The 24,953-nt window shown below is 38.2% G+C and overlaps 1 protein-coding gene across 1 annotated transcript in view; it reads left to right on the top strand.

Annotated features, from left to right (window-relative positions):
- LOC128861886 (protein still life, isoforms C/SIF type 2) overlaps positions 1 to 24,953 on the top strand; it is a 418,993-nt gene that overhangs the window by 372,357 nt on the left and 21,683 nt on the right. Inside the window, exon 15 of the mRNA XM_054100262.1 lies at positions 10,217 to 10,325. Coding sequence (XP_053956237.1) covers positions 10,217 to 10,325 — 109 coding nt within the window. The remainder of the gene's footprint in view (positions 1 to 10,216; positions 10,326 to 24,953) is intronic.

Raw genomic sequence — 24,953 nt, forward strand, 5'->3', positions numbered from 1 at the left:
GGGAATAAATCGAAGGACTACAAATAAATATGTGAACATATGAGAATTAGTATGAACTTAAAATTAAAAAAAAAAATTACTTCCATTTAGTGTGCGGTTTATGTATAAGTTATGATGCTTTTTATAATCATTAGATATAGATTAATATTTGTGATGGTGTCTAGTGTGGGTCATAAGCAGGTGAAGTTGTTTGGAGTCCCCAAAGATTGTTTGGCGATGAGCAGCTGAAACAGGATATTTTCTTAAAAATTGTTCCACAGCCAGTTGATGATGATTAGTTTAGGTGTTTTTTTTTTTTTTTTGTATGTACGGCAAATGTGTAACCCTACCAAATTTAGTACTTCTAGAGTTGCGTAAGGAAACAAGCTTTTCGAGTTTTTCCTATTTGAGCTAATTTTTTTGTTAGGTATTATTTGTTGATAATTTAGCTCTTGTGTTAGCATACTAATTTTCTTATACTCCCACATGTCTTGAGATCCACATAATTTTAAGCTTACTGTGGTTTTGAATAAGTTTGTTTCTGATGGAAGCGATGATGTAGTTACTAATTGTTCAAAAGCTTTCGGCTTTCACCGCAAATTCAATTCGTTCAATAATTACGGTAGTTTCTGCGGTAAAAACTTAGCAAAAATGGGACAGTATGCAAGCTGATATAGTATGATCATAGAGTCGACTGCGGCAACAGAAGCGGGGTATTTGGGTTTTAACCCATCGAAAAATATATATTTCCATCCCTTTGATATATACCATCTGCTCAAATATGAACGAGACGTTATCAATAAAACGGTCCGCGGATGGCATATGGCAAAAATAAATTTTTTGTTTTTTGGTAGGACTGTTATAAGCTTACATGGCAAATTTCAGCGTGATATGTCACATAGTTTGTTTTCTGTGCTACTGTAAACAAGTCAAGCTCGAGTGTGTTCTTCGAATTTAACGATGGAAATTCAAGTTGAACAAAGAATTTGTTTGAAATTTTGTTATTCCAACAAAATTTCGGCTTCAGACGCCTTAAAAATGTTGCAGACAACCTATGGGGACTCTGCTCTATCGCGTGCACGTGTTTTCCAGTGGTACAAATCGTTCAAAGCAGCAGCGGTTGAAAATTTGCCTCATGAACGTCGTCCAGCAACATCAGTAAACGACGAAAACATCAGAAAAGTAAAGGAAATTGTGCTTGAAAATCGCACAAATCGCAAAATCGGTTAACGCTGCATAGTTTTGGGTGTTGGGAATTGTACTAATAGTGTGGGTAGATTGAAATTGAATAGTGCGGAAAAAATTAGAATGAAGATAATGTTTTACTTCGAAATCGATGGACAGAAGTATTAAAACATTTGCATAATGAAAATTACTACTGCACTGGGATAGCCAGTTTAGCGCAATATATTTTGTATTAGCCGGGGACTAGCGCTTTAGTAGAACGGGTATTTTCAAGCGCCAGTAAATCGAGGGCAGAAAAAATGTGAGTGAGAATCAACTTGACATATTATACGACTTTTTCAAAACAAGCCTACTGCGAATGTACTGCAAAACCAAAAATTATGTGAACGCTTATAACTTATTCCTACGTACACCTCCCTTTGATTCTCTTGAGCGGACAACCCTCTCATAAGCATCTTATACACTTTTTTTACATTTTTCTCATAGGTGGGCACCTCTCATAAGCGGAAAAATTTTTCAATCTCTTAAGTGTCCGGTTTAGAGAGAGTACACTGTAGTTAATTTGATTAGTATAGGATAGCTTACTATACGCTAGCGTAAGTTCTTTGAATATTCGAAATATTTGCCAAGTCTAATATTCTTTTATTATCCTTATTCATTTCCGATATCCCGCGAAGTGATAATGGGTTTTTCGGGTGGGTTCCAAACAAAAATGATGGGATGCTTAGGTTGATGGCTTTACTAAGCCTTTCTCACTATCATTCGAGCATTAAGCGTTTCATTTCATTCCATGAAGGTACATAGGATACTGACTGATAGTAGATGCTGTATATGCCAAAAAAGGAACTCAGTCTATGACCAAACATTACCAGTTCTAAAGTGTCACGAGTTTTAATCTTTTTTTTTTTTTGGGAAAATTGCAGCTTCACAGCTTTAAAATTATGCACCTACTCTTAGTGCACGCACAGTTATTTTTATACTATTTAATAACCTCGATTCAGTCCATCCAACCTGGCTTACATACATATGTGCATAAGACATGCATACTATATACTACTTATATGCATCCTGCTCCACTGCTTAGTTTCCCATTCATTCCAATTTTATTTCAGCTCCATGCAACTGCAGCTTCAAATCGCAACAAAAGACAATACAATAGACAAAATGGAGTAGATTAAATCTCTGTAGAAAAAAAGAATAAAATAGAAACTGTTGAAAAATTAGACAGCACCAGAGATGGTGGTGGAAGTGAAATGACGGCGAAAGCTTTATACTCAGCAGAACCATTCAACTGTCTTGATTACAGTTTTTCAACTCTTGCCGCCCTTTCTTCTTTCACTTCACCACTCTGGGCGCCAGCCATAATGATGTAATTAATGCGAATTTAATTAAACTGAAACCTTTTCTTCCATGGCTATGACGAAAAAACACCTGAATAGTGAAAGAAGGCACCTGAGAAGGGGAATTTTAATGTGACGACACAGTTGCCACAGACACTCATGGTTATACTGGAATGCATGTATGTATATGCTTATGTATTTATACATGTGTAGACATACATATGTATGCTAACATTAGACTGCGTCCATTTTAATTTTTTTTTTTTTTCGAAAAGAAAATCAACAGAGACTATAGTACTTTAAGCGTACCTAATTTTACTAGTGTGGTCTTTCGTTATTGTTGAGACTTGGCTTAATGCTAATTTCCTGGATGAGGAATATTCCGATTCTAATTTGTGCACCGAAAGAATCATTATCATCATTGTTGACGTGACGGTCCGGGCTGTACCTTAGCCTTTCTCAATAGCTTCGAACAAGAATACCGATCTTTTGCAGATATCCTCCAGATGTTTAGTCCAAAGATCTTAGTACATCATCAACTGTGTCAATACAGATTTTAGAACGATTTAAACCACCAAGAATTATTTTTATATCAACGATGCAGCTCTTGAAAAAATATATGCTTCTCATATGTAGGCGTGGCGACAGAAATCATTTTAGTATTAAATAAAGAGGTTCTTAGTCGTATGCTGCATAATCTTTCATCTACAGGCTGGTCATCTGATTATTAAGTCGAGCAGCTACTGTAAAACCTGTTCCAAATCAATACTTTTCAAATGGATTTCCATTCAAATGTATACCTTGTATCAGTTCAACGTGTTCACTTCGAATGGTAAGCCATTATTCCATTTTCGAGGACGTCTACTAGTTCCGTTTTCTACCCAAGGCATTTTTGGGAATTTCAAAGCATGGTTTTTTGCGGGGTAAGTTGGTTACCTTACTCCAACTTCCTTTTTCGTTAGCCCTGATCCATACTTTCACCGCGGTTGGTTATCCGATCTATGTACCAGTTGCTCAAATTTAAAGCAGGTACCACGTGGAGACGAAGCGAGAATTGAGGCAGGAGGGACTATGCGATATTAATAGGAGCCGCAACGTAGCTTGCGTGTTCCCTACTCCTAAATAAGTAAAAAAAATGTATCTAATTACTAGGCGCTGTATTGTCATATTAAAAGGTGCAGCTTCTGAGCTTCTTATAGCCCCTTCCGGGGTCCCCCTAGGAAGGATATTAAAGTCTTTGCTTTTCATCAGTGAGATAAATAATAAATTTTTTTTTTTTGCTGATTTGTAGCTGATTTATTTATCTAAAAATTTAAAAGTTCAACTGCAAAAAAGTAAGATGCTTTTGTATTTGCATCTCTTAAAGAACTAATATCTTAAATTACATTTGAATTTCTATATTTTCGTTTTAAATCCCTTCGATTTGAGTAACTACTATAACACAAAATAAGCAAAATTTATAAAACTTTCAAAAGTTTCTCTACTAGAGTACTAATTGGATTTGAAAGCAAAGCCTTTTTCCTTTATTTAGCTTAAGGTATTAGGTCTGGTCCGTCAACCACTGCAGCCAATTGTGTTTGTGCGAGATGTTGTCAGTAGGTCCTGGATTAAGACCGTTTTTATGCATTATACATTTGAAAATTTTCAATTAATTCACTTTTCCTCATAATTTCCTCCTCATATATCTCCATCAAGTTTGTGAGTGCGCAATGGGATTGAAACTTAGAATGTTATATTTATATTTTGTGGGCATAAACTCATGTGAAAAAAAAATTTTGAGACAGCCTAAGCTGCAAGGAAAAACTCGCATTTTATCCAAAATTTCAGAGGCGCTTGTGAATAAAGTTAGGTTTAAGGTAATTAGTAGAAGAACCAAGCAAACAAAAAAGAAAGTAAACGATGAAAATTACCCTTTGGAAATAAATGTGTGCCAGCAGAAAAAAAATCTACTAGTGGTTAATATTCCTATAGAATCTGAAAAATTCATATGAAATTCAAAAATCTTTTGAGTCATAGAATAATGTCGGATTTTTTTTTTTGTGTGTGAGGTAGGGTTTTAAATGCCTCCGCACTTTCAGCGACCGTCGTCTACTGCGTCATGTGGTATGGCCACTAAAACGATCCCTCCTCTCCTTCGGGGAGACACCCTTCCCGGAACTGATTTCTATATTATTTCGGGAGGGCCCAGAACGACATCCATAAAGGACCAATTATATTCACGCACATCTGGGTCCACCATATTTGTAACCAGCTTTCATGCTATAGGTTCGTCTTCTTGTGTCTCTATCTGTGCGGTTTCACTTTGTTGTGTCACTGTGTCAAAGTCGATCTTTTTTTTCCGTAGTACGTATTTCTCGAGGAGGGAGGAGGGAGGATGGTTCCATGTGTAGAAGTCCACGCAAGTGGGGAAAGTTACTGATCGCCATTCACTTGGGAGTGGCCAGGACGATTCTTCTACATATGGTTCAAGCAGCTCACAACGGCCGGGATTAGCCCACGTATCCTCTGGGTAGCTTCCGAACACCCGTGCGGGAGTGAGCTAACGTGAGAAGGCGAAACATTCCAGGATAGCTGGTTGTGCGCTGGGTTTGGGACCCGCCACTTAAAAATCCCCCCCAATGAAAAGAACTGCAAAGCCTCGGATGAGAACTGCCTTTACTGATGACGACCCCTGCAAACGAAATAAGGAATATGATTTGAGGGCATGCACCTGGAATGTCCGGTCCCTTAATGGGGAAGGTGCCTCTGCCCGGCTGGTTGATGTCCTCGTGAGAGTAAAGGCTGACATCACTGCCATCCAAGAGATGCGATGGACGGGGCAAGGTAAGAAAAACATAGGACCTTGCGACGTCTACTACAGCTGCCATGTAAAGGAGCGCAAATTCGGTGTCGGATTTGTTGTGGGGGAGAGACTTCGTCGCCAAGTAATGTCGTTCACTCCGGTGGACGAGCGTCTCGCAACAATCCGCATCAAAGCGCGTTTTTTTAACATATCGCTAATTTGCGCCCACGCCCCGACGGAAGAGAAGGACGATGCGACCAAAGATTCCTTCTATGAGCGCTTGGAACGTTCCTATGAGCGCTGCCCCCGCCACGACATAAAAATCGTGCTTGGCGACTTCAACGCCAGGGTGGGCAAGGAGGGAATTTTTGGTCCCACAGTCGGAAAATTCAGCCTGCACAACGAAACATCCGGTAACGGACAGAGGCTGATCGACTTCGCCGGGGCCCGAAACATGGTAGTCTGCAGCACCAGATTCCAGCATAAAAAAATCCACCAAGCTACCTGGCTGTCTCCTGATCGAAAAACGCGAAACCAGATCGATCATGTTGTGATAGATGGAAGACACGCTTCTAGTGTATTAGATGTACGTACGATCCGAGGACCCAACATCGACTCGGATCATTACCTTGTTGCAGCCAAACTGCGCACACGCCTCTGTGCAGCAAAAAACGTACATCTACCTACGCAAAGAATGTTCGACATCGAAAAGCTGCAATCACAACAGACAGCCAGAAGATTCGCCACTCGACTCTCACTCCTGCTCTCGGAGAGCACTGCCCAACACACCGGAATGCGCGAACAATGGAGCAACATTTCTCGTTCCCTACGTACCGCCGCCGAAGAAGAAATCGGATTCCGGCGAGCCCGAAAAAACAAACTGCCGCAGAAAGAAAGGATGCTGCCTATAGAGCCACGCTGCGATCGGGCGCAACGCGAGCCATTTGGGATCGCTACAGAGAGCTGAAAAAGGAAGAGAGACGTATTATCCGACAGAAGAAACGAGAGGCCGAAATACGTGAGTGCGAGGAGCTTGAGATGCTGGCCAATAGGAACAACGCCCGAAAATTCTACCAGAAAGTTCGGCGGCTTACAGAAGGTTTTAAGACCGGGGCGTTTTCCTGTAAGAACAAAGACGGCGATCTGGTGACTGACGTACAGAGCAATCTTAAATTATGGAGGGAACACTTCTCGAACCTGTTAAACGGGGACAGCTGCGCATGTCATAGAGAATGTGAAGATCCCGATACCCCAATCGTTGACGACGGAATTGTCGTTCCGTTACCCGACCATGACGAGGTGAGAATAGCAATATCACGGCTAAAGAACAACAAAGCCGCGGGCGCCGACGGACTGCCGGCTGAGCTATTCAAACATGGCGGCGAGGAGCTGGTAAGGTGCATGCATCAACTCCTATGCAAATTATGGTCGGATGAAAGCATGCCTGCCGATTGGAATTTAAGTGTGCTCTGCCCAATCCATAAGAAGGGCGATCCTGCAATTTGTGCCAATTACCGCGGGATTAGTCTTCTAAATATCGCCTATAAGGTCCTAGCGAGCGTATTGTGTGAAAGGCTGAAGCCCACCGTCAACCAACTGATTGGACCTTATCAGTGTGGCTTCAGACCTGGAAAGTCTACCATCGACCAAATATTCACAATACGCCAAATCTTGGAAAAGACCCATGAAAGGAGAATCGACACACACCATCTTTTCGTCGACTTCAAAGCTGCATTCGACAGTACGGAAAGGAGTTACCTGTATGCCGCTATGTCTGAATTTGGTATCCACGCAAAACTAATACGGCTGTGTAAGATGACGTTGCTCAACACCAGCAGCACCGTCAGAATTGGGAAGGCCCTCTCCGAGCCGTTTGATACCAAACGAGGTTTCAGACAGGGTGACTCGCTGTCGTGTGACTTCTTTAACCTGATGTTGGAGAGCATCGTACGAGCCGTAGAACTTAATCGCTCAGGCACAATATTTTATAAGAGCGTACAATTGTTGGCGTATGCCGATGATATTGACATCATCGGCCTTAACAACCGCGCTGTGAGTTCTGCCTTCTCCAAACTGGATAAAGAGGCAAAGCGAATGGGTTTGGTGGTGAACGAGGACAAAACGAAGTACCTCCTGTCTTCAAACAAACAGTCGGCGCACTCGCGTATCGGCACTCACGTCACTGTTGACAGTTATAATTTTGAGGTTGTAAAAGACTTCGTTTATTTAGGAACCAGCATTAACACCGATAACAATGTCAGCCTTGAAATCCAACGTAGAATCTCTCTTGCCAACAAGTGCTACTTTGGACTAAGTAGGCAACTGAGCAGTAAAGTCCTCTCTCGACGAACAAAACTAACACTCTACAAGACTCTCATCATGCCCGTCCTAACGTATGGCGCACAAGCTTGGACGATGACAACATCCGATGAAGCGACGCTTGGAGTGTTCGAGAGAAAGATTCTGCGTAAGATTTTTGGACCTTTGCACGTTGGCAACGGCGAATATCGCAGACGATGGAACGATGAGCTGTATGAGCTTTACGACGACATAGACATAGCGCAGCGAATAAAGATCCAGCGGCTTCGTTGGCTGGGTCATGTCGTCCGAATGGATACAAACGCTCCGGCTTTGAAAGTATTCGATGCGGTACCAGCTGGTGGTAGTAGAGGAAGAGGAAGGCCTCCTCTGCGTTGGAAAGATCAGGTGGAGAAGGACTTGGCTTCACTTGGTGTGTCCAATTGGCGCCGGTTAGCACGAGAAAGAAACGACTGGCGCGCTTTGTTAAACTCGGCCAAAATCGCGTAAGCGGTTATCGCGCCAATTAAGAAGAAGAAGACGTATTTCTCGATGTGTTTCTTTACCGCGATCCAGCTGTCCTTGCGTTCGAGCATTTTGCTGACTATGTTGCTCGGTTCGATGTCGCCAATCTGCTCCCTCAGGGTATTTCTTTCTGCGAGCCATCTATTACAACTAAAAAATGTGTGTTCAGCATCATCGCTCAGCGCTTCGCGGTATATGCACTTCGAATCGGTTACCTTGCCCATGCATGTATCTCCAGAAGTATCCGTGGCCCGAGAGGGCCTGAGTTAAGAAGTAGTTCACTTCCCCGAAGTGCCTTTGGACCTATTTTTGTCAATTGATGGAATAAGTTTCGCCGTCCATCTGCCACTCGGTTCAGTGCCCCATCGGCTTTGCCACCGCTGCAAGGTTTGGCGTCTCCGTTCTGGGAAGCTAGTGATGACGTGTTTCTTCTTGGAGTCCCACGTATCCATTCGTTCTCGCACCATGAGGTCGACGGGTATCTGCCCGCTGATCACGAAAGTTGCTGCGCCTGAGACAGTGCGGTAGGTTGAGGCGCTTCGCTTTGCACGAACTCTGGCGGGACTTTCTCTCCCCTACCAAACTCCAAAAGAATGAACCCAGCCTTCGTTTTCCTTACGGACCTAACTTTGACTGACTCATCTGTCGTAATCTCCATAGCTATGGCCTTCTACGGGTTTTATCACAACAGCTTGTGGCTTTTCGTGTTTTGTTCGCGGCTTACTTGGCTCGGCTACCTTATACTTCGGCTTCTTTTGGTTTCCCCTCTTAGTAACTGTCTGCCAGCCTGATTAATGTCGGATTGAGAACGGTTAACAGCATTATTGTTTGCTTAAGCGCCGATTATGAGGCTAGTAGTGCCAAATAATATTATAATAACGGTTAATAGGGTTAACCTTGTTTATGGTATGGCTTGGTTAGCCTAAGGTGTTCTCTCATTCGTCTCTGATGCAGCTCTGATTAAGAAGGTCTTTCAACATTACCAAGGTGCCTACCAAATTGGCTTGCGTACCTCCTATCCTAGAGCAACCCGCAGGCGGCTAAAGGAACTGCAAACTCGCTTTGCTGGGTGAAATCATCTCGAGAATCTATTTCCTAACTAACTTATCAACCATACAAATTCTTATAGTAAAATACAAGACGAAACTATTTATTATATATTCCTTCTTGACTTCCATTTTCACAGTTGACTTCATTAAAGCAATTACACTACTAGCACTATTACACCCTTTTTGGGTGTTTGGCCGAGCTTCTCCTCCTATTTGTGGTGTGCGTCTTGATGTTGTTCCTCAAATGGAGGGAACTACAGTTTCAAGCCGACTCCGAACGGCAGATATTTTTATAAGGAGCTTTTTCATGGCAGAAACACACTCAGAGGTTTGCCATTGCCTGCCGAAGGGCGACCGCTGCTAGAAAAAACTTTATCTTAATTTTGGTGTTTCGCCGAGATTGGAACCTATGTTCTCTCTGAATTCCGAATGGTAGTCACGCACCAACCCAATCGGCTACCTACTAAAATGCACTACGGTAGATACTTTGTTCCTCTAATTTGAAAACTGATAGAAAGCTACTAACAAAATGCATATGTGCATCTCCTCCAACATTTCTTTCCAACTTCGAATCATTTATGAATAAGTTAACTGGAGCTTGGTTCCCAACATGAACCACCTAATCCTACATTAAAGGGATGAGGTTGAAAAAAGATCCACTTGTAATCCTGTAACAACATTAAGCTTTTCATAAAACTCCATGAGTCTTTCGGAGTCGCATAAAATTTTAGGTTCGGTATTTTGTAAGATAGTTGCAAGACGTACACCAGAAATTGTAGTAGATACTTGGCCCATATCTATTAAGGAATATATGCGCAAATTAAATATTTGTATATAAATATATGTACAAATAAGGAAAGCAAGAAAAGGAATCAAGTGTGACGAAGGCAAAATTAAACATTTTTCTCGAATTTTAAATTCGTTTATAAAATCTGAATTGAAAAATAGCATACTACCAATTTTACAAGTAGTTCAAATTTATAAAATGTTTACCATACATATATAAACACACATAAAACAATGCTCAAATGCTTATCTTTCTATTTTACTTCTTCCAGAATGTTCTCTTTGCAATCGGTTCGGCTTTCTTGTACTACGTCAACCATTTCAAGCTCTACTCATCATTTTGTGCCAGCCACAGTAAAGCGCAAAAGGTTTTGCATCCAAGTAAGTGAAATTTTAAATAAACAGTTATCATAAATAGTTCTTGGATTGTGGAAAAACTAGAATTTCCGATTTCGTAGATTAAATACGTATGAATAAAAAAAATCAAAAAAAAAAAAAAAAAAAAAAGATAATAAAACACCTCAACGGAAAATAAAAGGTTTGGCTAGACATGGGCGTAGTGCACTGATCGTTGAATGTGGAACTGGTTGATTTTATGAAAAAGTTATTTTTATTGGGAAGGCTACACTACATGCAGAACTATTTCCCCTAATTTATGTAATTAGTGATAATCGGCCGATTGTTAGATCAGAAATCGAAAAATCGCCCTTTGGTTGAACTCTAATTTATTAAGATATATGATAACTCTAATTTATTTAGATATATTTACTAGAGATCCCAATAATGGCGGATAATTTTGATCCCAATATTTCGCTATATTTTTAAAGTGTTCGTGGTATTTCGGGACTCATGAGTAGAATTTCTTTGACTGAAAGCAATTAAACATACCATAAAAAAAAACTATTTAAAATATAAGAAAAAAATATATTTATTAATACAAGCAACGCAGTTTTTGAAGTAAAAATTAATATAAAAGTACGTCAAATAAAAGAATGTTATGCCGTTAAACTTTTTAACAGCGGAAAAATGTGAAATTTTATAAACGAAAAATTCGTAGCTATAGAAGGCGGACGCCGTAGCCGAATGGGTTTCTGTGTGAGTACCATTCGTAATTCAGAGAAAACGTAGGCTCGAATCTCCGTGAAACACCAGAATATAGAGAAAAATGTTTTTAATAGCGGTCGCCCCTCTGCAGACAGTGGCAAACCTCCGAATGCATTTCTGCCATGAAAAAGAAACAAAGAAAAAAAGGTCACCTAATATTTAAACACAAGAAGCAAAATATTTATTTGTGTATACATTAAGCCGGGTCGATTTGTGGGGAGGCAAAAAAATCGCCCATTGCTCTGTGAAAATCATATTCTAGGGATCAAAATAAGAAACTTTGCCGAAGGAACCATACCTCTAAAACAATATCTAATGTCCCCCAATTTGGGTCGAACTTTTTAGTTTCTTTTCTATAACTAACTTAAATTAATTTTTTCATTTACATATGTTCTGACTAAATAAATTTCTTAAGAGAAAAAATATATATTATTATAAATAAATAATAAATATTATTATAAATAAAAAAAAAGCATAGCTATTTAGCTGATTTTTTCATGTAAAGGCCAAAAATTGTGATATTTTTAAATTGGGGGACATCAGAATTCGTTTTAGAGTTGTGGTTCCTTCGGCAAAGTTTCTTATTTTGATCCCTAGAATACGATTTTCGCAGAGCAATGAGCGATTTTTAAATCTACCCGCCCTAGTATACATATATAAATAATTTGTATTTATATGTATATAAATATAATTAGCGCTTACACATTTTTTTTTTTTTTTTTTGGGATTTGGTCTAGCTCCTCCTGTTTGTATTTGTGCCTCTGAACGACATGGCTTTCAATGAGAAGCTTTTTCATGATAGAAACGGTGGAGGTCTACCATTGCCTACCAAGGAGTGAGCGCTATTATTATTAATTAAAAAAGTTTATTCGGTTGAGTATTTTACATGAAAATTTAATTTGTTTATTTCAATTACAGTATTTTCTGGAATTAAGCCATCCAGTTAATGGATTTCACCCCTTATTTTTTTTTTTTTGCTTTTTTGTTTTGTTTTTTCCTTGTTCACTCCTCTCGGGAGCATAGGGCCTTGAAAAGAGTTGTCTTGCGTTGGTTTCGTTGATCTATTTGATTTCTGACAGGGTAAGTGATTAGCCTGCAGCTACCAGTCCTAAATAGTGGGAATGCCCACCTGTCGTTGCTTAAGAACAACGCCTTCTTACTGCTTGGAGCGCAAACCAAGTTTCACATTTTTCTCCCAGAAGGATCGCAAATATGGTTGAGGACTTCGTGAAATTTGGTGTGTCTACGCTATTACCGCGGTTGCCCGTTTCCTCTTGCTGGCGCCACTGATGAAACTATGTATGTGTAACTGTGTGTTTTTCTTTGTTCTTGCTTGATTTTGCCGCCACAATGCAAATAATGCGTTGAAGGATGGAAAGGATAATTTTTAGGGTTTGAGGAATGAGTTTTTTTTTTTGAGAAACAGTGAAAGTAGGCAAATTTGGAAGAGTACGAGGACCGTGCTTTACATGGGATTCGAACCCACAACGTCTGGGATGACAGGCTAATGCACTTACGCTAGACTACCGACATCAATTGTTAGACATTAAATAAATAAATAAATAAAATAGGTCACGAAAAATCTCCACAAGCAATATATAAGTGCAGTAAAATCTCCGGTTAATGTATATATGTACTGGGCCGAGTCGATTTGTGGGGAGGCAAAAAAATCATAGATATTATTATAAATAAATAATAAATATTATTATAAATAAATAAAAATAAAGAAAAAACATAGCCATTTAGCTGATTTTTTCATGTAAAGGCCCAAAATGGGACATCCCCCAAATTGGGGGACATCAGAATTCGTTTTAGCGGTATGGCTCGTTCGGCAAAGTTTCTTATTTTGATCCCTAGAATACAATTTTCACAGAGCAATGAGCGATTTTTAAATCGACCCGCCCTAATATGTACATATATTGCGCTTAAAAATTCTATCCACTTATTATTGTACGTTGCAACTGTATGATCCTTTTGAAAAAATGCATTCAAAAATAAAAAAACTGCCAGCATTTGGTGATTGTTCTTTTGCGACATGGCAACTCTTGTTGAGTACATCTTACATGTATATACTAAGTCAAATTCATATTCTTTAAGATCTGACTTGTTCACAATTATTACGTTTTTGGGATTTTTATAGAAATCTACAAAATATTTAAGCAGAATTTTCATAAACGACTTTAATGGGTAATTTGTATGAATTTTGAGCTTTTTGCTGGATTCTGATATCCAAGAAATACTGTGTTTGTAGTTCTTAAAGTCAATCTGATTATTCGCTTAAATTTTCAGTTGTTTTCGTTATTTGCAAATTGCCGACAATACAAATAATTCCAGCAAATACCTCCTCAAAATGGAATATACAATAGCATTGTTTTTCCACTTTCCTCTTCTTTGCTAGTATCACGAATTCCTGATAATCTATGTTCGTTACCATATTACAAATAATCAGCTTATCTACGTAACTGAGTTTCAAACATTTTCCATGGAATGCATTCTTCATGTACCTTCGATCAGTTTCATATTGGTGAAATTAAAGTGTTTGCATTGCGCATATTTAAGGTTTTATATGAAATTGAATTTTACAACTTGAACGATTCAATTGCTTTTAAAAAGCTGTAAGGCAGCCATGTACCCGTAGTTGCAGCCTGCAAGGGATCCTTAAACTACTCATACGCAGTGTAGAATCGACAAGGCATTAAATTCGCTTTCTCTCGCACTGGCTGTAGGTGGAACTATAAATGAGTGTGGGCACATTTGTTCCATAAATTTGCGACATAACAACACATCATATGCATTTACATTTTAAAGTGCCACTTCGTTGTAATTGCAAGACAATTACAAAATATTTACAACATGCTTTCACTCACAATTTGTTACGCACCAACATGCGGCTGTTGATGTACATATGTACTTGTATGTATAAAAAATATGTGTATTAAAATGTGTGCATATAAATACGTTTTCTGCAAGTGCGCATTTATTTTACTATATATAAACATAAATGCAAGTTTCTTGAGTGCCTTATGAAATTCATTCAGTATTGTTGTGGGCAATGTACAATATTTCACATGGAATGAAGGGCATATGGGATTTTGTGGCAGGCGCGTACATATGTAGGTAAATGTGTGTGTGTAAAATATGTACAGTATTGAACAAATTGTAATATTTTCTGTTTAATCTAGACAATTTGTTTTCAAATATGAATTTATTTCAAAATTATAATATCCTTAAATATGGGTTGACCTTCGTTTTGTTTATATCTTATGAAAATTTTAAGGCAAAAAAACTGAAGTATGAAAACCCCACCAAAATATGGCCAAATTTATTTATAGGCAATCCTTATAGTTTATGCACATCTGCCATAAAATGTACGGGCTAGAAGTGATAGGGCTAGAACTTTTAGTTCATAAAGATTTACTTCTCAGTTGCCTACTCAGCCTAAAGTAGCACATGTGGGCAGTAGGTTGTCCCGGTATCAGCTAGTGCATCCAGAGAAATCGCTACATAGTTGTTCAAGCATGATGTCAACTGACTCGGAATCTTTTTTTTCTATGATACGAGGGGTGCCTTTTAGGTGCCGGTATTTGGCAACCCTGGTGTTGCAATCTGGCAACTGACAGCTGTATCGCAAAGTTCGACATTCTTTGGCTTTTACGTACTCAGAACGTTTTGAAATACCAGCGTTATTTGTGTTGTTTACAGTAACTTAAAAGATTCATCTCCGTCCAAAGCGATTATTTTTTACAACTTTCGACGTGGATTAACTCAGCAACATTGCATGGATGAACTTAATTCATTTTTTGGCGATGAAGCTCCATCAAGGACCAGTGTTTATCGATGGTATGGTGAATTCAATCGTGGTCGTAGTTCACTCCAAGACGAATTTCACGAAGGTCGTCCAAAATCAAGTGTTGTTCCGAAAACCATTGATGCTGTGCGCGAACTGATATTGCAAGATAGTCATGTGACCTATCGTGAGATTGAGACAATCTTAGGCATTAGTGAGAACAGCATACATTCAATATTGCATAAACATTTGACTGTCAAAAAAATTTGTTCGCGTTGGATCCCACACATTTTGTCAATCGCTCCAAAAAAGGCTCGTGTCGATTGGTCGAAGGAAATGCTCAAAAAATACGATCGCAGGGCTTCGAAACACGTCTATGACATCGAGACAGATGATGAATCATGAATTTACGCGTATGAGCCCGAAAGTAAACAGCAGTCGACTGTAAGGGTGTTTCAAGATGAGCCAAATCCAACAAAAGTTGTTCGCGCACGAAGCACTTCCAAGCAAATGGTCTCCTCTTTTTTAGGAAAAACTGGACAAGTCGCAACCGTACTACTAGAAGAACGCAGAACAATAAATTCTGAGTGGTACACAACCATTTGTTTGCCAGTTGTCTTCCAAGAAATTAGGAAAACCAATCGCCAAACAACTGCATTTTTGAGCACCCAAAACATCGAATTAATGGGCCATTCGCTGTATAGGCCTGACTTGGCACCGAATGACTTCTTTTTATTCCCATACGTAAAAAACAAACTGAGAGGTCCACGTTTTTCGACACCTGAAGAAGCGGTTGCGGCATTCAGAATGTAAGTTTTGGAGGTACCTCATTCAGAGTGGCAAAAGTGCCTCGGCAATTGGTTCAAACGCATGCAAAAGTGTATAGATCTTCATGGAGAATATTTTGAAAAACAATAAAGTGATTTTCGATGATTAAAATTTGTTTTTGTTCTCTAATCCCGATATATAAAAAGCACCCCTCGTATTCACCTAGATTTCCTGAGTTATCCTGAATATCAAGTCGTTGACACAAAATGCCTGTTAAGAAATTATAAACATCACTTGGACGATTCATTGGCGATAATTAGCACAAATTGCAGGATAGTCGTCTTTCCTGTGAATTGGCAGGGCACACTTAAAATCCAGTCGAAATCCGTCCATCCATCTATGCAGCATATGTTGATACATGCATTAACCAGTTCATCACCTCCGTATTTGAATAGCTCAGCTGGCAATACCTCAGCTTACTCTTAACACCTGTTTGCAGCTCGTGAAATGTATTTTCATTCGAAATCCTTAAATATAATTATCGATACGTTGAACTTTCAACAGAAATCAAGTCGCTTAGGTCATTGACACTCAAACTCATTTTAACAATTTTGCTCTGATGTCTAGACAGGTTCTCTCAGAAATCTATGTTCATTTGAATAACTCAAATATTATTACCGATTCATTAAGCTTTAGAAAGAAATAACGGAATGAAATTGGCTGCTCCAAAATTTTATAATATAATTTTTGCTTTTAGCCATGTAATTTTTTTGGACAAGTCCCACTCAAGTGCTCTTTCACCTGTCATTGTACCCACAAAATTGTAGGGTTTGGTTCATTAAATTAATGACTTCTGTATTCCATTCTAAGAGTGCAGCTGTGGGCAATTTGAGCAGGCGCTTTAAAATTTCTCTTCTTAAATTCATTTAATTTTAAGTAAATATGTAGAGTAGCGGCCTTCTACAATTCACATTTTCTAACCCTTTAGTCCTTTTGACGAGTGTGTGACCAAGAGGGAAGACCGCTTCAACAGTCTAACTAGAAGACTTGTGTCCTCTCTCTTAAGAGATTATACCATATAATATTAGTGAGCCCATTTTCATGCGATATTCACATTTTTTTGTAACTAGGCAGTATTGTGTGTGTTTTTACTCTTGCCTGCAAGTTGATAGAATTGTAGTTCATGTATTTATTTATATTTTATTTATTTATTTATTCATTAATGTCTAACAAAATTCGGAACAGACATTTAAGATATGAATTCAGAACTTAAATACAATACAAATTTACAATATTTAATATTAAAAAGTGTAGTAAAATTAGATTATCAACATAAGAAACCATTAAATTGCTAAAAATATATACAAGATACAATTGAATTTTAACGAAATTAATAATTATGAAACTAAAATAACAAATATATACTAGGTATTATTTTGATTTCTTACATAGAAAGTAATTTTTTAATTGCATTTGAAATACATGTTTGGCCCTAAAAAGGTCCAAATCCAAAAGAGTTGAGAGATAATTAAGGTCAGACAACGATCTAACGAGTGACGCATCAGCATAGGACATTATACTAAAGCTAACGTGAAAAATCTTGCAACGGCGAAAATTTCTGCAAGGAACATTAAACTGTATTCTTTCTAGAAGGACCGGGCAGTCAATTTTGCCAGTAATGAGAACAAAGATAAACGATACTGCCTGAAAGGTACCTCTGACACGTAATGGAAAGAGACCAATCAAACGACAACGTGATTCGTATGATGGTTTCGGGTCTGAGAAATTGAGTGAAATTCAAAATTTTTTGAACCCTCTCCATACACCGTCTTTGATTCAAATAGGATTTAGGCAATTGCAGAAAAGTAGAATGAAAACCCAGTCAGGCGAGCTTGTCGACCAACACCGTATATGAAACTTTGTCGAAGGACTCACTAAAGGCAGACAGATTTGTAAGTGTAGAACGACTCAATACAAATCCGTGTTGTTTCGAGCAAATTGGCTCTTAACTGATAAATATATTTTATCTTTCATAAAGCATTCAAAGAGCTTGGTTGCAGTAGTGAGTTTCGAGATAAGTCTATAATTACACATATCACTCTTATTGCCACTTTTGAATATATGAGTTAAATATAAAAGGAAGTTTCCAAGCATCAGTGAATTTTCTAAGAAATAATGACTTACTGAAAATTATTTTCATCGATGCCACCAGAGCAGGGCAACTTTTAAGGTAGTAGTCTGGTAACTTACACGTTTTTTGAGGCCATGTTTGGGACATTTTTTGGAAGGGAAAATAAAACTCAATCGGTTTGATTTTCTGATATGTTATTAAAGGTATCAGAAGGTGTACAAAAAAAAATTTTTTTTTTAATGTTTTGATACTATTTTTGTACACTGCAGCAAGCGGCAAAAAAAGAGGCACAGTGGCTGGCCGGCGTGATTTCGTCACTGGTGGTCATCTGAAACAGAAAAAATAAATTGCTTATTAATCAGTGTGCTTGTCGTTATGGCGGGTAGTAAGATCAAATGATTTTGACAAAAAATAACAAAATTGCGGACTTCGTAAGAAAAGTTTTTTTAAAGTGGAAATCGGACTAAAAAATGGAAAGTTAGGGACGAAATAAATTAAATCTACTACCCGCCAGAACTATTGATGTGTAGAAAAACATATCTAAATTTCAGCCCAATCCGTTAGATAGAAAATTTGTTTTCACAACGGCCATCCGGGAAAACGTTGTTTTGAGAAAAACGCGTTTAAAGTTTTAGCAATTGAGCCGCGCAAGTACGAGCCGCTCTCATGTATGTGCAATAATTTCGTCAATATTTCGAATTTCGGTCTAAAATTTGTACAGTATATTACCAATATATCGCACTTTCAAAATATTTAAAAAACCGAAATTCGAAATTTTCAAAATAAGTTACCAGACTACTACCTTAAATAAAATAGCCGGAAGTCCATCAAAGTCAGTTTGAGTTCAGTTATTGCGTCCTCAATTGAGAGGGAAAGTGATCAAAACACGAATGATGTGTCATGATAAAATTAAAAAAAAATATGTGCAACACTACGTCATCGGAAACACAGTTCGATTTAAAAAATCGCAAATAAGTTAGCTGCGTCATGAATAGAGCCCGCAGATGTTCCGTCAAGGAAGACGATGGACTTGTGCAACATATAATACTTTTTTGATTTGATGAATTTGCAGAAGGCCTTCGGTTTAGACTGAATATTTAGTTCAAAATTAAAAATATAATTTCTGTGTAGAAATTTGTCCAGACAGTTGAACCCTTTTAGATAATGACGATATTTTTCATAAAAGATCAGGTTATTAATAGATTTAAACTTTTTATACCATTTATTTCTTACATTTTTAATATTGTACCAAAATAAAAAATCAAATATTGGGTAGTCGAAAAAGTCTTTTCGTATTTCTAATCAAACTTCAACTCATTTTTTTTTATATTTATAATGAACTTTATTAAACTAAATATGTACCATTTTGGTTGACCACCTTTTGCCATTTTTCTTCTAGAGACATTATTCCATCAGTGTAAAACTTTCGTGGTTTCTCTGCGAAAAACTGCGACAAGTAATTTTCACAGGCTTCTCTTGAAGCCAACTTTACTCCATAAAGAGAGTTCTGCATTGACCGAAACAAATGGTAGTCCGATGGTGCAAGGTCAGAGCTATATGGTGGATGCATCAAAACTTCCCAGCCAAGTTCTCCCAGTTTTTGCCGAGTCATTAAAGATGTGTGTGGCCTAGCGTTGTCCTGATGGAAGACGACGCCCTTTCTGCAGATCAGTCTGGCCGTTTTTTTTCGATTGCTTGCTTCAATCTCATTAGTTGTTGACAGTAAAGTGTAGAAACAATCGTTCGAGCGGGCTGGAGCAGTTCAAAGTGGATGATTCCTTTCCAATCCCACCAAACACACAGCATAACCTTTCGAGGCGTCAATCCTGGCTTTGCGACCATTTGTTGAGCTTCACCACCCTTGCACCATGATCTTTTTCGCACATTATTGTCGTATTTGATGCACTTTTCGTCTCCTGTTACCATTCGCTTCAGAAATGATTTGATTTCATTTCGTTTCAGCAAAGAATCGCAGATGTTAATTCGGTCCATTAAATTTTTCACAAACAATTCATGTGGTACCCAAACATCGAGCTTCTTTTTGTAACCAGCCTTTTTTAAATGGTTCAAAACCGTTTGATGATGAATGTTTAGTGCCTTGGCGATGTTATGGCAGCTTATGTGACGGTCCTGGTCAATCTTTTCCATAATTTTGTCGACTTTTTCAACGATAGGTCGACCGGAGCGAGGTGCATTTTTCACATCGAAATTTCCAGAACGGAAGCGAGCGAACCATTGTTGTGCTACATGAACTGATACAGCATCGTCTCCGTAAACTTCACAAATTTCATTGGTTGGCTAGCGTGGCATTCTTCCCTTTTTTATACAAAAATTTCAAAATATAGAGAATTTCTTCATTATTTTCACTCATTTTTGAACAGCTATAACTTTTTTTCAACTTCTCCGAATTTAATTTTTTTTGGTTAAATGAAGCTTAAAATGTCACCTTTCTAACACCATATGATATGACATAACGTGATTGGTAGCACTGGAGATAGATGACTCCAACGACATCTATTGACAAAATACGAAAAGACTTTTTCGACTACCCAATACAACAAGAACTCTAGATTCTCGCATGTGCATTTTTTATCGGAAAAATTGTTCTGCGCCTTCCATTTAACCCGCATTGCAGAAGCTGTGGTGACCTTTCAGAGAAGAGACTATTGAGCACTTTCTCTGTAAATGTCCGGATTTGGCATCTAGACGATTAAGGTCACTGGGTGCTCCTTTATTCGACAGTCTGGGGCTGTGCACCAACCTAAGTCCCATCAATCTTCCCCATTACATTAAAAGCTCCAACTGGCTGTAGATATCTTCCTGTTGGAGGTCTCATAATGGTATCAATATATACAGAGAGAACAACGATGACCGGCGAAATATGTATTCTAGCTGTTGCAACTTAATCTATTAAAGTATGTTTGCTTATGTTTTGTACATCACTGTATGTTGCATTGCTTGTATATGTAGTCGTGTCGAGCAATTTCCCATGAATTTGTTTTAGCACAAAATTGCCACCACACATTAATTTATTTTAATTGCGCAATTTAGATGAGCAGAACACTTTTGCGCTTCTGGAAAGTGCAGTAAATATGTCATGCGATCTTTGAAATGATTGCAGGTGCATAAGTCACTATATATACAATTTATATGAATATAAGGAACTGTAATCTAGAAATGCGTCAGAAATTTAACCTCTGCAGTGCTTATAAAGTCATATATTTCCCTATAATATTTTCTGTTACATATATCAATATTTCATTATTGTTGTTTGTGTATAAGTACAATTGGATAGCATTTGAGAATGTTTTTCTCTGCTACGACTTGAAAACAGGTTTATTACACTGCTGATACAATTAATTGGGACTAGATTGGCGTATCATTGTTGGAGTATTTACTTATAAGCATGCAAATAGATATTATGCCAGATATGTTAATGCAAAATATGCCGATTTGTGGCTTAGTGAAATGCGGAAATGCATAATTCATGCAATGCATAGTAAACAGAATAGTGTAGCTACTTAATTTAAATGTTCAAGAAAGTATTTTTATTGCAGAAATACACTAGGAGCCTTGCCAATGCCTGTTGTTATTGACAAAAGCTTTTGCCATGATTTGATGGTTTGTGTTGGAAATCGGCGTTAGCACCGGTATCAACGGCCGCCAACTATTTGCAACATTATAAACAAAATATTTTATTATTATTATTATTATTATTTAGTGACTGGTATGAATACCAGTACTAAAATTATGTTTGAGCATTGGCTGCAGAGGCCATCAGCTCTGTGTCGTCTGTGGCTGTCTGGATTATTTGTTATTTTGTCATTTCGATAGTTTTAATGAATTTGCTTATTTTTTCAAACAAAATAATAACATAGTCGTCCAATAAATGATGAGCTTCAGATGCGATGAAATAAAATGTAAAAAGCACTGGGACCTTGTTGTTGTATATTATAGGCTCAACACATTAGTAAAGACACGTTGGCAACTTTTCTGGAAGAGGACATGAAAAAATATGTAAAGAAAAATCTTGTCTACTTTTTTATAGTGTTTTTCAGTCAGAGGCCTTTACGATCCTGCAGGCATGCAAAATGTTTGGGGAATGTGAAGCGAGGGAGATATTAACATATTTTCCGATAGTCACGCCGCGATCAAGGTTCTGACGACGCCATGGTGCAGATCCAAACAAGTCAACTGCTGTAAGGAGGAGCTCAAATATCTTGGGTGTGAATAGGAATATAGAGAGAAATGAAATTGCTGATGAGCTCGCCAGGAAGGGGACTAAATTGGTCTCACAGACCTCTTACCCGGTCATCGGCATCCCACTGACTGTTGTTAAAGAGGAATTGCACAACTTATTTCTAAGGAAAGCACATGGAGCACATGGAGCTGCATTTCTTCAGGTGCTATTTAGAAATACAGGGTCCCCTGTACAATAGACGAAAGGTTCAAACAGTTCTGGAGACTCCACGCCATTAAATTTCCAAACTCGTAGCGGTGTTTACTGGCCATTTAACGATCGGCACACATGCGGGAAGGCTTGGTTTACCATTTATACTTAGGGACCTTTCAGATAAGAAGACTGTTGAGTACTTTCTCTGTAAATGTCCGGGTGTGGTAACTAGACGATTAAGGTCACTGGATGCTCCTTTCTTCGGCAGCCTGGAGCAGTGCGCAACATAAATCCCATCAATATTCTCCGTTACAGCAACAGATCTGGCTAGCTGTAGTTATCTGCCAGCTGAGGGTCTCATAGTGTTATCAAAATGGCAATTTTGTGCTACTTGAGGAGTGCCAGAGTTGTACCTCAACCATTTCAACTACCTACCTACTTTTTATGAGTATATTCCTCCTCCACATTCCCTCACGTGGAGGGAAAGCGGGTAATTGGAGATGGGGCTCGGTATGACTATTCAGGAACGGCTTCAAACTCAACTGTAAGCAACTGCTATCAAAGGAGCACTTGATTATCTGCTTAGTTAACTAACAATTGTCATAGAAGTAGAAATTTATTCCGACAATCGCTGATGGTTCACTCGAAACTTTGATATTACGCGCACGGCTAATTTTCCACACAGACATTGCACTCTACTGCTCTAAAGAGCCGATTGACATTTCCTTTCATCAAGCCTTTTCTTAGTAGCCGTCTGAAGGATGAGGTAAATTCACACAGCGACTTCTGCTCAACTTTGCTACTTTTGCTAAAATTAAGGCATCTGGGCTCTCGCTGTTTTTCTAAAAATCCGAAAGTAGCACGTTAAGATTTCGTCTGCCTGCTGTTTATAATCAGCAACTCAAAGCAGTTAATTCAGCCATAAAAAGTCAAAGGTTAGGGGTGAACCTATATGTTGTTTCTCGTTTCCTCCTTCAATGGTACCACAATGGGCGAATACGAGGTGTGTTCAAAAAGTATCGCGAATTTTGTGTTTTTTCAAAAATTAGTTATTTATTCATTAATATCTATTTTGTCCCCTTCGAAGTAATACTCATGAGATATTATGCACTTGTGCTAACGTTTTTTTTTTCAATCTTCGAAGAACTTCAAAAAATCATTTTTTTTTATCTTGTTCAGCTCCTCCTTCGATGACTGTGACATCATTAATGTGTTTTTTTTTTGCCAAAAAGTCGCGCACAAGCAACGATGTGTGAGCAGGGGCGTTATCGTGATGCAAGAGCCAATTTTTGTTCTTCCACAAATCCGGGCGTTTATGGCGGATTGCTTCGCGAAAACTTACAGGCAATATTCCTTATTGACCGTTTTACCCTCATGATGCACAACACCCCTGCAATTGAAGAAAACGGTAAGCAAAACTTTTACATTCTACCGAACTTGGCGCGCTTTTTTTGGTCTTGGTTCGTGCGGCGGCTTCCATTGAGATGATTGAGCTTTGGTTTTCACGTCATAACCATAAACACACGATTCATCACCAGTTATGACCCTCTGGAGCAAATTTGGGTCATCGTGGACAGAGTCCAACATCTTATTAGCAAAGTTCATGCCATGCTGCTTTTGATCGAAATTGAGCAGTTTCGGTACGAGTTTTGCGGCGACCCGTCTCATGCCCAAATCATTCAAAAAAATCGAATGGCTCGAGCCAATCGATATGTCTAGGTCCTCTGCAACTTCTCTAATGGTGATACGACGATTGGCCAATACCATTTTATTCTCTTCATCAATTTTTTCGTCTCGGCCTTCTGAGAACATTTTGTACCACCGATAAACGTTACTTTGGTCCAAAGTAGCTTCTCCGTATGACACAGTCAACATTCGGAATGCATCCGCGCACTTAATTTCGTTTTTCACACAAAATTTGATACAGGTTCTTTAATCCATATTTTTGAATAGGTAAAAATCGAAGACGCGCCGAAACACGTGCAAGCAAAGCAACTGTCAACAATTACCTGAACATTCAAAATGGCCGAACTCGTCGGCATGAGTGAGAGACATGAATACCAACATATCGCCACAAAAAATCGAAATTCGAATACAAGTAACCTGCGAAAATTCAAAATTCGCGATACTTCTTGAACACACCTCGTATAGTATATAATTCTGGTCCCAATTATCCTTGGGACAACCATTTATTCTAACCTAATCAATTTTATGAGATACAACCAAAAATTAAACAAAAAATTTTAAGATCAGTTTATCGGCGACGTAAACAGCAGAAAACTGGTGCCCAAACTAGCAAAATGAAGGCTTTGACTAAGATGTAAATACAAAAGTAAAATAAAACAGAAAAATAAATAATGCACAGTTCCTAATAGATAATGCAAAACGAAAAAATTAATTTTGATAGACTTCTTTTCAAGGACCGCATTTGAGATTGGGGGACCGACAAAATTTTAGGCGTTCCCCCTTAAATACAAGAGAAATTGTATTTTGAATTAAGTTGTAAGAGTACGATGATATTTAGAAGTCGAGTAGCATCAAATAAGCCTCGAACAGAATTTTGAAGATTTATTTTATGGCACTAAATAAAACACAAAATGGTCAGAATATTTCGAAAGCTTTGGGTAATGAATTTTTTTATTTTCTAAATATCTTAAAACTTATTGTAAATATATAATAAGGTTAAGTTATTTCCGTTACATGATGTGTGGAGTTAATTATATGAATAAAGAGTGAGAGATGAGTTGTGAAAATGTTCGAGAAGAGCCAACTTCAAATAATGAGGCAGTATTAAGGCTTTTACAATATGGTAGTGCATTATACAGC

Source organism: Anastrepha ludens, chromosome 4 (genome assembly GCF_028408465.1).
Source record: "Anastrepha ludens isolate Willacy chromosome 4, idAnaLude1.1, whole genome shotgun sequence".
Classification (NCBI taxonomy): Eukaryota; Metazoa; Arthropoda; class Insecta; order Diptera; family Tephritidae; genus Anastrepha; species Anastrepha ludens.